General features: G+C 42.6%; 1 protein-coding gene across 2 annotated transcripts in view; it reads left to right on the forward strand.

The window, feature by feature from the left end:
* SCARB2 (scavenger receptor class B member 2) overlaps positions 1–18217 on the forward strand; it is an 81171-nt gene extending 62954 nt beyond the window's left edge. For both annotated transcript variants that reach the window (XM_040417959.1, XM_040417958.1), the window contains exons 6-13: positions 184–275; positions 1493–1612; positions 2762–2940; positions 3221–3339; positions 12328–12401; positions 14395–14446; positions 14921–15079; positions 17172–18217. In XM_040417959.1, the coding sequence (XP_040273893.1) occupies positions 184–275; positions 1493–1612; positions 2762–2940; positions 3221–3339; positions 12328–12401; positions 14395–14446; positions 14921–15079; positions 17172–17213 (837 nt within the window). In that variant the 3' untranslated portion in view covers positions 17214–18217. The remainder of the gene's footprint in view (positions 1–183; positions 276–1492; positions 1613–2761; positions 2941–3220; positions 3340–12327; positions 12402–14394; positions 14447–14920; positions 15080–17171) is intronic.
* The last annotated feature ends 886 nt before the right edge of the window (positions 18218–19103 follow it).

The raw sequence follows: 19103 nt of genomic DNA on the forward strand, positions 1-19103 counted from the left end.
CATGGAGCACAACTGCTGCACTGCTATGTTTGGCTATGTGAGTGTACTGCAAAATATTTATCTAACCACTGTTATGGGCTTTTCTATATGTTTTTGGAATCTCAGATAACCCCTTTAAAGTGGTCTTTGTAGACCTCACATATAATGCAAGTACCTTTGTTTTTGCACTTCATATCTTTACAGATGAATGCAACCAATGATGGGACCTACGTGTTTCTTAGTGGTTCCAAAGGATACATGGATTTTACCAAGATTGTGGAATGGAAAGGAGAAAGGTAGGGTTATCTTAATCTATAATAATATTTACATATACATATATACTAAGGTTCATACCTTTCATAAAGTGCCCTCAGAACATATTCCACGGTGAATGGGATTCTTTACGGTAAGAGCAGTGAGACTATGGAACTCTCTCCCTGAGGAGGGGGTGATGGTGAGTACAATAAAAGAGTTCAAGAGGGGCCTGGATGTGTTTCTGGAGTGTAATAATATTACAGGCTATAGCTACTAGAGGGGGGTCGTTGATCCAGGGAGTTAGGCCTCCTGCACACGACCGTTGTGTGCATCCGCGTCTGTGGTTCCGTTTTTTTTCGCGGACCCATTGACTTTCAATGGGTCCGTGGAAAAATCGGAAAATGCACCGTTTGGCAGCCGCATCCGTGATCCGTGTTTCCTGGCCGTGAAAAAAATAAGACCTGTCCTATTTTTTTCACGGTCAACGGTTCGCGGACCCATTCAAGTCAATGGGTCCGTGAAAAATCACAGATGCACACAAGATTGTCATCCGTGTCCGTGATCCGTGTCCGTTTTTTCCTATCATTTCAATGGCAAACTTGACTTAGATTTTTTTTTCATTTTTCATGTTCGTGGATCCTTCAAAAATCAAGGAAGACCCACGGACGAAAAAACGGTCACGGATCACGGACCAACGGAACCCCGTTTTGCGGACCGTGAAAAAATACTGTCGTGTGCAGGAGGCCTTAGTCTGATTTCATGATTGGAGCCGGGAAGGAATTTTTCCACCATTATATGGAGACTTGGTTTCTACCTCTTGGGGGTTATTCTACCTTCCTCTGGATGAACATTGCAGGATAATAGGTTTGACTAGATAGACTTAGGTCTTTTTTCTACCTTAATAACTATGGGGATCATTTATCAAATTGGTGTAAAGTAGAACTGGCTTAGTTGCCCATAGCAACCAATGAGATTCCTCCGTTCATCTTCCAAAGGAGCTGTCCAAAATGAAAGGAGGAATCTGATTGGTTACTACGGGTAACTAAGCCAGTTCTACTTTACACTAGTTTGATAAATGACCCCTTATGTTGCTGTGAATGACTTCTTCAAGAAACGGAAATCCTTTTAAAAGTTGTGCCGGTTTTAAGTTGTGTAATAAACCCTGAACTTTGTCAGACTGACCTGTTTGTTCAGTGACATGATGTGGTATCTGATCTCCCGCCAATAAAATTTTTTATTTTTTTTGTTTCCTAATCAGAAATCTCATGTGGTGGACATCAGACACATGCAATATGATTAATGGAACGGATGGAACGTCCTTTCACCCATTAATAGATAAAGATGATATCATTTACATGTTTTCATCAGACCTATGCAGGTAAGAAAAAAAAAAAATCTTATAAGGCCCCCTACACAAATGAATTTGGTCTGGCCTGTTTTTGTTTATGGAAAGTTTTTTTGTACAGCATTCTGTTTTTTATGGAGTGGAGTTTGAGAATGTTTTTTTTTTTTTTCCTGGTGTTTTATTCCTTATAGAGAAAGAGGTGTCAAAATGTCAGAAAAAAACTTCAGAGGTTTGATATGTTTTGTTTTTGTGTTTTTCGCTTGTTTCATATTCCCATGGACTTTCAGCTAACGTGGAACTAGCGTTTTTACTACAAAAAAAAAAATAAATGTACAAAATAACGCAGTTACAATAAACATCACTAAGTCCATAAAAGTACACAAAAACACCACTGAAAATCTGTATGTGAACCGGCCACATGCACATGACCATATTCATTTTGCGGTCCGCAAACTGCGGATCCACAAAATACGGATACCAGCTGTGTGCATGCCACAGTTTTCTCACACCCATTAGTAGCAATGGCTATTCTTGTCTGCAAAACAGACAAGAACAGAGCATGTTCTATAATTTGCGGAATGGCCACACGGATGTGGACAGCACACACATGACATCCGTGTGCTGCCCACATTTTTTGCAGACCCATAGAAATGAATGGGTCTGAGTGCAATCTGCAAAAATGTTGACGCAGATCAAAACTACTGTCGTGTGCATGAGGCCTAAATATACAATGCCAACTATACTATATGAGGTGCAGCTGCTCATTAACACAAATATCTGCTTGGCATCTGGTAACCATAAGGGCTGCAGGAACTGCATGCCGCTGAACCTTACCCACCCGTGATGGCCAGTTGCTCCACAATTTAGAGGTGAAATCGGCAGCCCACTGACGGTGGGTGGCGTTATGGGCTTTTGTGTTTGCTGCAAGGTGTGGCCTTTTCTAAACAAAATTCATGATAGCACTGGTAGTCCTGTATAGACATTGCAGATGCAAGTAATGGATGCAGGGCAACCTAACAAGATTGGGATATAGAGAGAAATGGATTATTACTATACAACTATATGGTATATGTACATGTGTTTCAGGGCTCCTGTCCACTTCTTCAGTAGCTTACAATATATACCGTATATAAAAATGCTATTTAGTTGCCAAGGACTTTACACACCCCTTCTTTTCCCTAGGTCTGTTTATGCGGTTTATGAAGCATCAGAAAGTGTAAAGGGCATTCCCGTCTTCCGTTTTACCCCGCCAGCCAAGGTTTTTGCCAATGTTACCATCAATCCGGACAATGCAGGATTCTGTGTGCCAGAGGGAAATTGCCTTCCATCGGGCCTACTCAATGTCAGTGCATGCAAGCAAGGTATGTAAAGCAGGTTGCCGATAGAAAGGCATCACGTTTTTGGACAATTGAACCAGATAAGGTCCATAGCTTGTACTTTCCATCTTATATTGTACAAATGTTATACTGATGCATCATGTCTCAAGGCATTTCCTCAGGCTAGAAGGCACGCGGGGCAGTTTGCTGCCGGTCAGACATGTTCTTCTCTTTTTATATCCTTTCTTTGCTTTGGTGGACAGGCACTCAGTGGTCTCTGTTTCTGGATATCCATCAGGCCTTTTTTCTGTGTTTCTTTTGACAGGTGCTCCTATTATATTGTCCTCTCCCCATTTCTACCAAGCTGAAGAATCCGTCATTGCCAATGTAGTAGGAATGAATCCCAAGAAAGAATATCATGAAACATTTTTGGACATCAGTCCGGTATGGTAGCTACATAAGTAATCCAGTATTAAAATGTTAAATGTGGTTCTCTCAGAAAACTTGTTGATAGCCTATTCTTGAAATTCTTGATAGCCTATTCTTGATGTGAGCATCCCCAAATTGGTTTTGATAAATTAGACCCATTGGGGCAGATTTACTAATCCGGTCTAAAATGTAGACAACATAAACTTAGGCAATTCCATACAAAAAGACACCAGAGTCTCTATAGCTCAAAATATTAAAAAATATCTTTATTAAATGATTATATATAATGTAACATGATTAGCAGAGATGAAAATCCACAATAAAAAGAAGTGCGGTCCCCCTGAGCGATGGTATGACAATATAGGAGTAACTGCATACCCTCAGGAGAACCGCTCATTTCCGGCCAGACGCAGGCAGTGCATGGTGGGGAAGGAAACTCAGGCGCGTCTCATGACACCAGTACACATCGGTAGGCAATTTTCTTATTAGGCTGACAACACTCCGATTGGTGAGCTACATGTTTAAATACACACATTTCCAAGGAGAACCGCGCCCACAGAGGAAGGCTTCGCCGAAACGTGCGTTGGGGTGTGCGGTTCTCCTGAGGGTACTGTGCTCTGATGGGTATGTAGTTACTCCATTACGTATTGGTTACTTGTTTGTGTAGGAGTTAGCCTCAGATATAGGAGACTATGTTTATATGTCCTGGCACCTGCCTTATATTGCAATTTAGCAACTATTTGCTCATGTTACACTGGACTAATTGACTTATACTGCTCACAGCTACTCCTATAGATAATTAACTATTATATTGTCATACCATCCCTCAGGGGAACCGCACTTTTTTATTGTTGCTTTTCATCTCTGCTAATCATGTTACATTATATATAATCATTTAATAAAGATTTTTTTAATATTTTGAGCTATAGAGGCTCTGGTGTCTTTTTGTAGATAATTGTATTAGTATAGAGTTGGCTCTATTTTGAGGGGTTTGCAAGGAAGTTTTTTTGATTTATGTTTTCATGTATAACCTTTATACATAAACTTAGACAAGCAGTCTAAAGATGCACCAGATTTGTCTGACAGGATAACTCCTATTGGATGGCTTACTTTGCACCAAATTTACGATAAAAATAAGTCACACCCCAGTTCACATGTTAGTAAGGCCATTCTAACTTCTTATCTTGGTATAAGGGAAGAAGCTTCAGGGATTGAACTTTCATAGGATATATTGCTCATACTTTCTGGTTGTACTTTGCCCGTGTTTTAAGCAATAATGTATACTAAGCAATCACAAGAAAGATGTGTCACATTGTGTTATCTGTCACATGCTCATCCAGATACTTGTTTTTAAGCAGTTGAACCTAACAGAGGAAATGAATTATGGTAGGATTTATTCTCTTACATAGTAACATAGTTTATAAGGCTGAAAAAAGACATTTGTCCATCCAGTTTGGCCTGTTATACTGCAAGTTGATCCAGAGGAAGGCTCTTGATCATCTTCTTAAAAGGGGTTTACCGGGTTCAGAGCTGAACCCGGACATACCCATAATTTCACCCAGGCAGCCCCCCTGATGTTGGCATCGGAGCATTTAATGCTCCGATGCTCTCCCTTGCCCTGGGCTGGATCGCGCAGGGCAAGGGCTCTTTTATTTGCAATAACACACTGCGGGGCGGAGGCTTTTGCCCAGCAGTGTGCTAGGTGACGTCACCGGCTCTGATGGGCGGGCTTTAGCACTGCCCTAGCCATTTTACAGGCTAGGGCAGCGCTAAAGCCCTCCCATCAGTGCCAGTGACGTCACGGGGCTCACCACTGGGCGGAAGCCTCCGTCTGGCAGCCCAAAGGAGAGCCCGGTTCGTCACCGGAACTCCAGAAAATGCCTTTGCCCTGCGCGATTTAGCGCAGGGCAAAGGAGAGCATCGAAGCATGAACTGCTCCGATGCTCAAGTCAGGGGGGCTGCCGGGGTGAAAATGGAGGTATGTCCGGGTTCGGCTCTGAACCCGGACAACCCCTTTAAGGGCTCATTCACACGACAGTATGAATGAGTCCGCATTCATGTCACAATTTTGCAGAACGGGTGCAGACCCATTCATTTCAATGGGGCCGCAAAAGATGCGGACAGCACACCATGTGCTGTCCTCATCCGTAGTTCCGTTCCGCGGCCCCACAAAAAATATAGAGCAGGTCCTTTTCTTGTCTGCAGTTGGACAATAGGCATTTCTATAATGGGCGACCTATTCCATTCCGCAAATTGCGGAACGCACACGGGGGGCAACCTTCATGCTGTGTTTATCTTTCCGGCATATCCTAGTGATTTTTTTTGTGCTGGTTTAACAGCTGTGTGTTAATTGTTATGCTATTAAATAGTTTGTGTGTTTTTTGATACATAGTGCTATGTTTTTTTTAAATAAATTTTGCACATATACTGTATAGGCTTCAATGGAAAATAGCTTTCATTTCTTAGGCTACTTTCACACTTGCGGTAGAGTGATCCGGCAAGCAGTTCCGTCGCTGGAACTGCCTGCCGGATCAGGCAATCTGCATGCAAACTGACAGCATTTATAGACTGATCCGGATGCGGATCCGTCTCACAAATGCATTGCAAAAACGGATCCGTCTGTCCGTTTGTCATACGGACAAACGGATCCGTTTAAAAAAAAACAAAAAACATTTTTACCAGTCTGCGCATGCGCAGACTGGAAGGACGGATCCGGCATTGCACTAATACATTTTAATGTAAATGAATGCTGGATCCGGCATTCCGGGAACTGATCCGGAATTTTGGACGGAGAGAATACCGCAGCATGCTGCGGTATTTCCTCCATCCAAAACGCTGTTCAGTGACTGAACTGAAGACATCCTGATACATCCTGCAAGTATTTCTCTTCATTCAAAATGCATGGGGAAGAAACTGATCAGTTCTTTTCCGGTATTGAGCCCCTATGACGGAACTCAGTGCCGGAAAAGAAAAACGCTAGTGTGAAATTCCCCTAAACTGTTCTGGAAAAAGAAATGCTAGCCTGTGCTTTGTTGATATGGACAACACAGTCAGGGTTTGTGGTAGACAAATTTAGTATTTTAAACAAAAATTTTAATCCCATAGAGAAATCCTCATTTGTTTTTTCTTAATTTGTCTCTCAAAATATCAGAAAAAGATGTTTGCGGGAGATTTTTACACTATGTTTGACCTGTGACGTGCTATAGTCTTCTACACCTTCTTTAGGTTTCACAATTCCCTGGGCAGCTGCTATTTTTACACCAATAGGGTTGTCAGGCAGTGAAAAAAAAAAAAAAAGGTGCAGAATGGCTTACATTTAAAAAAACAACTGTACCTTCCAATCCCTTCCTGTTCCTTTTTTTAACACTTTCCAGGTCCCTCACCAGTCTCCTGGTTTCTCTCAACATAGGAAATGTGACTACCAAGCCAAACCCTGGCTGCAGCAGTTACCTGGCTTAACCATTGATTGGCTGAGCAGTCACATTTCAGTATCGAGAGGGACCAAGAAGTAAAAAATGGTGCAACCCTTTTAACCTCTTAAGGATGCAACCTAGTTTGGTACTAGTTATTCACTGTTCTTAACAAATGTCCCCCTAAATGTGTGTGTGTATATATATATATATATATATATATATATATATATATATATGTATATATACACACACTGCTCAAAAAAATAAAGGGTACACAAAAATAACATCCTAGATCTGAATTAATTATTCTTCTGAAATACTTTGTTCTTTACATAGTTGAATGTGCTGACAACAAAATCACAAAAAAAAAATATGGAAATCAGATTTTTCAACCCATGGAGGTCTGGATTTGGAGTCGCACTCAAAATTAAAGTGGGAAAACACACTACAGGCTGATCCAACTTTGATGTAATGTCCTTAAAATAAGTCAAAATGAGGCTCAGTAGTGTGTGTGGCCTCCACGTGCCTATATGACCTCCCTACAACGCCTGTGCATGCTCCTGATGAGGTGGCGGACGGTCTCCTGAGGGATCTCCTCCCAGACCTGGACTAAAGCATCTGCCAACTCCTGGACAGTCTGTGGTGCAACTTGACGTTGGTGGATAGAGCGAGACATGGCAGTGCTCCTCCTGTTCCTCCTTGCACAAAGGTGGAGGTAGCGGTCCTGCTGCTGGGTTGTTGCCCTCCTACGGCCTCCTCCAAGTCTCCAGATGTACTGACCTGTCTCCTGTTAGCGCCTCCATGCTCTGGACACTACGCTGACAGACACAGCAAACCTTCTTGCCACAGCTCGCATTGATGTGCCATCCTGGATAAGCTGCACTACCTGAGCCACTTGTGTGGGTTGTAGACTCCGTCTCATGCTACCACTAGAGTGAAAGCACCGCCAGCATTCAAAAGTGACCAAAACATCAGCCAGGAAGCATAGGAACTGAGAAGTGGTCTGTGATCACCACCTGCAGAACCACTTCTTTATTGGGGGTGTCTTCCTAATTGCCTATAATTTCCACCTGTTGTCTATCCCATTTGCACAACAGCATGTGAAATTGATTGTCACTCAGTGTTGCTTCCTAAGTGGACAGTTTGATTTCACAGAAGTGTGATTGACTTGGAGTTACATTGTGTTGTTTAAGTGTTCCCTTTATTTTTTTGAGCAGTGTATATATATATATATATATATATACTGTAGCGGGATTAGCTCACGGGACCGCCGTCTCCTGGGATAGACGGGCGCTATAGGCACATAAAACACAGTCCAGTCCAAGCAAGTATGGTGCAACTGGCCTCAGCCAGTTTTATTGACTTTTGCAGAAAAAGAATTAAACAAAACAGTTCAAAACAAATGAAATACCTGGCCGTCTGGCCACTACTTCTAGACAGGTAGTAGTCCCTAACTACATGAAACTGAGCCTTGTGCCCAGCTCATCAACAAAACACACTGTTGTTTTTACTCACACATAAGGGTTCTTCCCAGGAGCAGAGAGATCAGCTAGTGAGCTGTTTGCCCTTTTATAGCACACTCAGGTTCCAAGGTGATTAGCCACAGTTACACTGAATACCTGGAGTGGCTAATTGGAGCAGGGACCCACCCAACTCTCCCTGCTCCAAGCAGCCAGGCCCTTCTAACCAGATTTTTAACAAAACCCTTGCAAAGAGAAAACCTAGTTTTCCTTGCTGTCAATTCCCTGGCTGCTTTTTAGAACGTATAGGACAGGAACCTAGGTGAAATGTAGACTCCTTCCACCACTTTCCCCCTGGTCCTGTCACAATACACACACACACACACACACACACACACGTATATTACTACATACCTGACTATGGAATGCCTTTGGAACTGCTGACACTCCCACTTATACACAGATGCTGAACACCCATGTTCATAGCCTGTGTGCTGGGAACTTCCTCTGTCATGTGCAACATTTGCACTTTGCCCAGCATTGGCATTGCAACACTGTGAGCAAGGGTCACCAGGATCTCAGGATGTAAGCCGAGTCACATGGACTGGTGACTACCTCACCACTCTTTCAGTTCCCTAAGAAGCAAATCTTACTCTGACTACAGTTTCATAATTTATAAAACTATATATTATGTCTTTGTTGCCCATAGCAAGCAATAACAGTACAGCTTTTACAAGCACACAATGAGACATAAAAGCTGTGCTGTGATCATTTTTCTTTTAGACAATTTTCATAAATCTGGCTATCATCTCTTCGTAAATCTCCCCCATGTTTTTTTCTAGTCTTAGGCCCCTTGCAGATGAGCGTGTCCGGATGCGTTGCATCAGCGATCAGGGAAAATCGTGCGAGTAGGTACGCGATTGCAGTCAGTTTTGACTGCAATTGCGTTCCGATGTTTAGTTTTTATTGCGCAGGTGCAATGCGTTTTGCATGCGCGTGATAAAAAACTGACTGTGGTACCCAGACCCGAACCCAGACTTTTTCACTGAAGTTCGGGTTTGGGTTGGGCGTTTTGTATATTTTATTATTTTCCCTTATAACATGGTTATAAGGGAAAATAATAGCATTCTTAATACAGAATGCTTACTAAAATGTGGCTTTAGGGATTAAAAAATAAAATAAAAAATTAACTCCCCTCATCCTGTTGTTCGCGCAGCCGGCATCTTCTTCTTTCTTCTTCTTTCTTCTTCTTTCAGGACCTGCCAAAGGACCTTTGATGACGTAATCACGCTCACCACGTGAATCAAAGGTCCTTTTGGCAGGTCCTGAAAGAAGACGATGCCGACTGCGCGAACAACAGGATGAGGTGAGTTAATTATTATTATTTTTTTAACCCCTAAAGCCACATTTTAGTAAGCATTCTGTATTAAGAATGCTATTATTTTCCCTTATAACCATAAAATCTACAGAACACCAAACCCGAACTTCAGTGAAGAAGTCCGGGTTCGGGTCTGGGTACCACCTGATCACAGACGACGCAACCGGACCTAACCCGGACACGCTCGTATGCAGCGGGCCTAATTGTTTTGCTATGTAGATTTGCGTCGTGAAACATGTAAATTAATTATTGTTTCAAACCAGTGGTGGGGGTTGAATTTCCATATAATCCTATTGATATTAAAGGGATTCTGTCATGAGATTTGAGGCCTATAACCTAAACATATGGCCAGGTCCCTACTAATACCCTGAATCCGAAACTGACCTTATTAAATGTGCCTGTGGCTCTATTAGCATATAAAACAGGTTTTTATAACCTGTCATTCACCTACCTAATGTGCCCAAGGGGACGTCGCTTCATACAGGGTGCCCGGCTGCAGCCATCTCCGTCTGGTGCCCAGCACCGCCTTCCCACTAGAAATCGCCTCCCTCCCTTTCAATAGAGCCGCCTTCCTCACCTCAGCCCCACCTCCGCAATCGTCCGGTCCCTCAGGTTATGCCTAGTGCGCACGCGCGGGATCTGGAAGAGGGACCCCATGATTGCGGAGGCGGGGCTGAGGTGAGGAAGGCGGCTCTATTGAAAGGGAGGGAGGCGATTTCTAGTGGGAAGGCGGCGCTGGGCACCAGACGGAGATGGCTGCTGCCGGGCACACTGTATGAAGCGACGTCCCCTTGGGCACATTAGGTAGGTGAATGACAGGTTATAAAAACCTGTTTTATATGCTAATAGAGCCACAGGCACATTTAATAAGGTCAGTTTCGGATTCAGGGTATTAGTAGGGACCTGGCCATATGTTTAGGTTATAGGCCTCAAATCTCATGACAGAATCCCTTTAATTAGTACTAATATTTCTATGATTCACATTCTGAAATATTAGCTGCATCATTTCACAATGTAAGTTATGTGCACATTAGTCCAGCCAGTCGCTGGGTGTCTCTGTTTCCTGACTGCAGCAGTATAGGGTACACATGACACAGGGGGATACTAAGGACTGCTTTTCTATATTGCTGTGGTGATCCTTATAAAAATCAACCAAAAATTGGCCACTTTTCAAGCTGCCAAAATGTTAGCACTCAGAATTAACTTTACTTGTTATCTTCATCTAGGCACACCGAAGTTAAAGGGAACCTGTCATGTTAACCATGGTGTCTGAGCTGCAGTCAGCATGTTATAGAGCAGGAGGAGCTGAGCAGACTGATATATAGTTTTATGGAAAACGATTCAGTGTAACTTGTAACTTCCTTAAAGGGTTTATCCCATGATTAATGTAAAAATGAAAATCCAATAACCAGCCCTGTACCTCACATGGATCCAGAGATCTCCCCATTCATTGCTCCAATTTATTTCAAGCTGGGCATGCACATTATCAGGGGGCGTGTACTTTCTACTGCAGCTGGTGGCAGTTGAAGGATGGAACTGTGCATGTGCTTCCATCTCAGTGAGCAGGACAGAGAAAGTAGAAAAATAGAAAACAGCAGGTGGCACTATACAGATATGTTTTATTGAATAACTCAGTGGCTATACAAAATTTTTAATTACCTGCCATTACAAAAGTATTCAGATCCAGGTGATTAGTTGCCCATAGCAACCAATCAGATTCCACCTTTTATTTTCCAAAGGAGCTGATTGGTTGCTATGGGCAACTAAGCCAGTTCTACTTTACACCAGTTTGATAAATGTCCCCCATAATATTTTTCGTTGAACAATCCCTTTAAATTCCTGGTTTTCCCACAAAACTACATATTAATCTGCTCAGCTCCTTCTGCTCTATAACATGCTGCCTGCAGATCGCACTGGATTTTCATGGTGTTAGGTTCCCTTGAAGAATGGAGAACAGTTCTTGAAAATAAAGAAGGTGGTCGTTTTGACTTGCTGAGCCAAAATTCATGATGCGGATATGTTGACATGCAGAGTAATAGTGGTGCAGATTACTACACAGTAGATACTGTGTGGATGTACATCTGTAAATACATAAATCACTGCGAAAGGTGCACCACAATGGTATGCAACTGACAACACTGGCTAATCCCTCATGTTGATGTTAAGAACTGAGACTTTAGCCAATGTATTCCAGTCAGGAACACATCGGAGCCCTTTTGCACCACCGTCAAGGTATCTCAGCGTGACATGGGTTCCTACCACTAAACTACCTACGGTGTGTGAACACGGTCTGAGAGGTGCTGAGATACAACTTACAGCCAAGCTCCGACATACCTCCATAGTGAGATCACTCAGGTAGTGGGAGAGATGATAAGGCTGTAAGCCCCACCTATAACAGGACATGTGACACAGGCTACCAGGTGTAACAGAATGCTACCAGCAGTACACAATGGCACATTCTAAACATATCAAAAAAAAAAATAACTGAAATAAAGTGATCAGTTATCCATCTGTAAATACATGCTTGTCAGTTCAAGAAAAGCCTGTAATATTGTAAAAGACAATGGGGGAGATTTATCAAAACTGGTGTAAAGGAAAACTGACTTAGTTGCTCATGAAAATGACAGGTGGGATCCGCTTGGTTCCTGGGGGAAACTAAGCCAGTTTTCTTTTACACCAGTTTAGATACCGGTAACTCTCCCCTAATGTGAATAGTTTTTTGTCAGTTACATTATCCCACTTTTTTTTTCAGCTCACTGGAATGGTAATTCGAGCCGCTAAGCGCATGCAGGTCAATGTTTATGTCACAAAAATTCCTGAGTACGAGTAAGTATTCTGAATTATACTTTACCACAGCCATCAAACATCTGACTACACACATCTATTAAATGTATACTGTATAACAGGCTGATGCAGTGATGTCATTACTGATGTAGGTCGACAGCAGTACTGTAGGCCTCTGTATATACATATTTGCCATGTTGGGGTAGAGTATGTAGGCCTATATACTTAGGAAATACTGCCTCAGAGGATCTGTCTCCTCAGAAGATATCCCAACCATTGCAGGTGGTAGTAATGTACTCACTAATCCGGCATTGGACTATAGGAAGCACTCAAACAAATATTTTAGGGCAAAGGACACTGTTTAGAAAGGTACATTATGTAACTTATAATGACTGTAATTTTCTTACCGGTGACTATATTGGTGAGTTATTTCCTCCCTTCTGGCCCTCAGCTGTGCCATGTGACTGGCACTTTGACTCTCCAACACCATGAACCACATTTATCATACAGATAAGCCACTTGGCACTTGCACAAGTTGCATTATTCCGCTGGCCATACCACTTTCCAAAAAAAAGGGGACATGGCGAGGGAGGGGATGGGGCAACTGGCGTAGAAGAAAACTGAAATCTACTCCAGCCCCTGGCGCACGGACTGCCAGATGCTGCGTCTAATTTACCATTAGGCGTACACCGCATCATAAATCAGGCGCAGCATCCGGCAGCACAACTGGCAGATGCAGTGGGACTATGATAAATGTATCGCTGTGTCTTATGTGGACAGGAAATCAGTTTTTGTGTATTCATTCCTATGAAAATTACATTGAGGTTTCCATAGGAAAGAACAGAGAAACTGACTTCCTGTCCTCCCATAGGATGCTGTGTTGGTCACATGACACAGCTGAGAACCAGAAGTGAGTGATAAACTCACAACTACAGTCACCGGTAAAAAGACCCCAACTACATTTTATCTCATACTTCGCTCTGTATATTTAATCTATTTCATTTAATGTCTGTGTGTGTCGTTAAAAGATATCGACAGTATCCACTATAACAGTGACATCTACAGTATCCCGCCCCTTAACACTGACCCTTCCCCCACGGAGCCCCGTCTTCTTAAAATGAGACCTCCACAGCAGCCCGGCTCCTTAACTTTGACCTTCACAGAAGCCTGACTCTTTAACAGTGAGTTCCACAGCACCCCACCCCCTTGACTGACCTCCAAGGGATTTATCTCTATAGATCCAGTTTCATGTTATTGGAGGTCTCCCACAGCATGTCAGAAATATACCAGTGTGTAAATTGACTGCTGTAGTTTTGCAGAAAAAAACTGACTGGTAGGACCGCCCCTTGGGCTCTTCACAGTTCATTTGCATACATATAAAAATCGTTTTTTTCTGCAATACTACAGCAGTCATAATTTACATACTAGTATATTTCTGACATGCTGGTGACTGAATCCCTTTAAATGGTGTCATCAGATGGCATGTATCTGGAAAGGAATACATTAGGTAGAGAACCTAATAAAATAGTTTGTGTTTACCGAGCAACTTGCTTAGGGGATCGCCAAAAGACAGCAATAGCAAAACCTTTTATAGTAGGAATGGGGTAGCTGTAGAGACATTTGGAGGGGTTACCCACTGGTAACAATGTTGGAACAGCCTGCCTGATCTGTACTAACGGTAGCCCACGAGTTGGGCCGGGGGTCTGGCTGCAGCACTGCAAACATGCCGAGAGCAAGCTGTGGTTTTTGTCTGGCCACCTCTCGGCACATTTGCCGTGCTGCTGCCCGAACCCCGGCCCGTCCCCATTATAGTGAATGGGGCCGGAGCGGACTTCTGGCTGCACACATGGGCTAGCGTAAGTATAGATCAGGCAGGCTGTTCCCCTGCCGGACCCTGCTAGTGCAAATGTGAAAGTAGCCTTACTGATCTAAGTTTTTTAATTTACCATAGCGATTTGCCATAAAATCATGTTCCTATGGTTCCAAATCTGTCTTTTCACAAATACTCAAACTTTTTTTTTATGTTTACTTTCAGAATTACTCAGAAAATACAAACTCTGTATTTCCCAGTAATGTATCTCAATGAGGTAAGAAGGTTTGATCCCTGTGAGGACTCTAAGTAGTAGGACCCTGGCAAAGAGTACATTCATGCTTTATCCAGTTTACTTTTTTGTATACCTCTGGAGACAAAAAGAATAGACATCTATAAGGTTCTGTACTTAACAGATGTAAAAAAATAAATCAGGATTTATGACAGTAATGACTCTACATGTCATGTTCTAAGCGTCGACAGAACCCCTGAACATATCACAAGCATACAAAAATCAGGCAAATGGATCAGAGAAGACAAACGAGACTTTATTAAACATGGGCATTGTTTCTTATAGGAAATCCTCATTGAGCAGATCACTATTTGGTGATACTATCCATATACCAAGTCATCTAAATTACAATATACATTGGCGAATTCCTGCAATTTTACCACACTGTTCTATCTACATCTACTACAGGAAAGTTCTGGGCTTTACGAAATAATTTATGTAACATTTCACCCCCCCCAGAGTGTCCTGATTGATGACGAGTCTGCTGGAAAACTCAAGTCTGTTCTTCTGGAAGCCAGAGTGCTAGCTAATGTTCCTTTTATCATCATGGCACTTGGGATTATATTTGGCATAGTATTTGTTGTACTTGTTTGCCGTCCATCCAGAACACGGGAGGAGGTGAGTTTCCAATAATATATCTAACATGTACTGTAAAGAAGCATTAAATGGTCAGAAATACAGTGCACATTGTTACATTGATTCTGACTCAAAAAATGGTGACAGATACTCTTTAAGGCTAGGGCTACACAGAGACATGTGCCACGTGAAAAAAAAGTGTACATTGCGACAAGTGTTGTGTGACATTTATTGTAATGAGTCTGTGGTGTCGAACTGAGACTGCAAAGCAACAATCGCACAAAAATTCAACTTGGAAGGATTCTTTTGCGACTGTCGTGTCGCAGTCGCAGCATGTCACAGTGTGACACTATGGACTATCATTATAAAAAAGGTTGCACGATAGAAGTCGCGCAACACATGTCGTTGTGCAGCCCTGGCCTTAATATGGCCATACACAGGGGCTGGAAAAATGTCAGGAGCTAGGTGGCCAATGCACATGCATATTTGCTGCTGGTGTCCATCTTTTTTTTTTCTGTTGAAACTAGTGATGAGCGAAGCAAGCTTCGGATGCTACATCCGAAGGCGCTTCATTCAAAACTTTGGATTAATACTATATGGAGATCCGTTTCCGTACAGTATTAAACTGTATGGGTTCCGATGAGCTGAAGTCAGTTATTCGCGAAATGACGCGAGGCTTCGTTGAATAACTTCGGTAGTTGATTTTTACAGTGGAAAACCACTTTAAAGGGAACCTGTCACCGGGATTTTGGGTATAGAGCTGAGGACATGGGTTGCTAGATGGCCGCTAGCACATCCACAATACCCAGTCCACATAGCTCTGTGTGCTTTTATTGTGTCAAAAAACCTATTTGATACATATGCAAATTAACCTGAGATGAGTCCTGTATGTGAGATGAGTCAGGGACAGGACTCATATTAGGTTAATTTGCATATATATCAAATCGGTTTTTTGACACAATAAAAGCACACAGAGCTATGGGGACTGGATATTGCGGCTGTGCTAGCGGCCATCTAGCAACCCATGTCCTCAGCTCTATACACAAAATCCCGGTGACAGGTTCCCTTTAAAACTTGAAACCGAACTCTGCTTCGGTTCCAACTGGTACCTCGAAGCCGAGTTTGGCAGACTAACATTTTATGTTATAAGAGGGGCTCATTAGTATGTTGGCGATTTGTAGTATTTTATCTTCTTACCTTCATTTTACAACACAACGTCAGCCAAAATGATAGTTCAGTTTCTAAAGTTTAACAAGGAACTATCATTTTGGCGGCAAAGGACAGGCAGTCATCTAAAAAGAAGTTGGCCATGTTTGAAATTTTCATCTGATGGATGAAAGATCGTTGATGAAAGATCTTTCTTTGAAAGAATGTTCCCAGAAAGACTGCCCATACTTCGTCCGCTGTCAATAAAGGGGTTGTGCAGTGTCATGATACTTATACTTCAGGATAAGACATCAATATCAGATCAGTGGGGGTCGTTTGCCGCGGCCACTGCGCTCATACAGGTAAATATAGAAGGAGACATAATATTTGCAGGAGCGCCATGGCCTCTTCATACAGAGGATCGGTGGAGGTGCCTGGTGTCAGACCCCCAACAATTTAAGGCCTCTTGCAGATGACCATATTTTCGGTCTGCATCCAATCGGATGCAGACCCATTCATTTCAATGTGACGGCAAAAGATGCGGACAGCACAGACCCGCAAAAAAGATAGAATACGTCCTATTCTTGTCCGTTTCGCGATAGGACAGTTCTACAGGAGTGTGAAAAAAAATGGTGGCATGCACACTGCCGGGATGCAGTTGTGTGCATGAGGCCTAATACTGATGGCCCATCCTGAGTTTCGGTCATCAATATCATGACACTGCACAACCCCTTTAAACATGTATGGACAGTTTGGACTACAGTAACAGCCATAGTGGACTAAAATGTGTATGGCTGTGTGATCGTTTACCAGATCATCGTTTGTTCAGCCACGAACCTATATCTGTCTAATGTGTATGGCAACCATTAACACCACGCTTGTGAAGTCTCTTTTATGTGAGAGATGAACCAGTAGGTCTTACTGTAGATATAAGAAGATATTGTTTCATGAGTATAACTGTAATCATGTCTCACCTTGCGTTATTTAGAGCTCAGAAGAAGAGAGAGGACCACTTATAAGAACATCTTAATTAATGTAGAAATTCAAAAAAATGAACTATGCAAGATCATTGATATCTGTCTGGACTAGAAAATGGAGATTTTTTGAGGGGCTTAGACAGAGACCCCAGCTAGAAGATGCCTTGTACCTGAGTGATGTCTATTGGAGATCTTGGTGACATACCCATATCCTCTACCTTACCACTATAAAATACTAAGCACATGTTAATATACACATTTACTAAGCGTTGATCTGACTCATTTAATGAAAAGTAACAATTCACTGTGATACCAGAGTGGTGAAACCATGCTCTCCTTAAAGTTCACTGTATACAGTTTGGCACAAAGTCGGACTACAGATTTGGCACACTGCATGCAGGATTTGACTACAGGATGATTCCTTTCTAGCTGCAAAATAGTATAGTCTGCTATGCTGTTCTACCCAGTAACCAAAACGGAAAAACTTACGGTACATTAAGATTCATGACTAGGTTGTTGAGACTGTAACTGATCTGAGACCACATCTTGAGAAATCTACATGACTTGTAAAATAATATTCTTCATAATTGTGATCTTCAAGGGGTTTTCCAGTGAAACAAAAAGAGTTGGGTAAGAGACCTAAAAACATAAAATAAGTGATACTCCCCTCCACTAGTTCCACCACCACAGCAGTTCCAAAGCTGCCTGGACCTTGATGTCCTCTACTTTCATTTCCCGTACTAACATGCAGGAAATGCCCCGTATAGCCCTCTCAGCCAAACACTGGCTGCACAGGTGACCCACCACACCCAGTGACTGGCAGAGAGGGCATTTGGAGGCATTTCCTGTGGGTCAACACTAGGTCAAGTAGAAGGGACCTGAGCTGTGGCAGGGAGGTATGGCTTCTTTTATGTTTTTAAGTCATGCAGACCTCTTTGACAACTATTTTTGTTTCACTGGACATCTCCTTTAAATGAAACGCATCAACAGAAGTTTTCATTTTTGGTGTTTTTTTTTAAAATATTCTAATTTTCACTTTGGACAGTAGAGCAATCACTTCTTAAGCTGACAATTATATTTTTCTGCAGCTCACTGTCAGCTTTAGGCCTCATGCACACGACCGTAGTTATGGTCCGCATTCGAGCCGCAGTATTTGCGGCTTGGATGCGGACCCATTCACTTCAATGGGGCCGCAAAAGATGAGGACAGCACTCCGTGTGCTTTCCGCATCCGTTGCTCCGTTCCGTGGTCCGCAAAAAAAATATAACCTGTCCTATTCTAAGAATAGGCAGTTATATTAATGGCTGTCTGCGCCGTTTCGCAAATTGCGGAACGCACATAGACGCCATCCGTGTTTTGCGGATTCGCAATTTGCGGACCGCAAAACATACAACGGTTGTGTGCATGAGGCCTTACTATGTAGACTGGGGCAGGGTCAGTGGAGGACAGTAGATTCCATTTATTTTATTCTTTTATATAGCACATATTCTGCAGCACTGTACAGAGATTGGTATCGCTCCTGTCCCCATTGGGACTTACAATGTAAATTTGAACCCAGGACGCCAGCAACCATGGAGCCACACTGCTGCTTGACAACCTTTATTAGCACCACTATATGCGCAGGCTGTGCATTCATTTCCCCCTTTGCTCCCAGATCCCTTTGCTGCTTTATTTCTCTTGTACATACATAAAAAAGGGTGCCCACTTAATTTTTTTATGTTGTGGGAATATAATTATGTGCAACTTTCTAATATATAGTGATCAGTGCGGTTTTCTTCCCTTGTGATGCACTGCCCACTTGTCAGTACAGCCCAAGTATTCCTGTCCTGAACAGGGCTGCTGGAGTCACCAGACATGCCCATCAGCTTCTAACATTGACAAACACTACACATGGGAAACTAGCACATGCAATGTTTTTCTATGGAGATGGCTGTACTGACAAG

The sequence above is a fragment of the Bufo bufo genome, chromosome 2 (genome assembly GCF_905171765.1).
Source record: "Bufo bufo chromosome 2, aBufBuf1.1, whole genome shotgun sequence".
Lineage (NCBI taxonomy): Eukaryota > Metazoa > Chordata > Amphibia > Anura > Bufonidae > Bufo > Bufo bufo.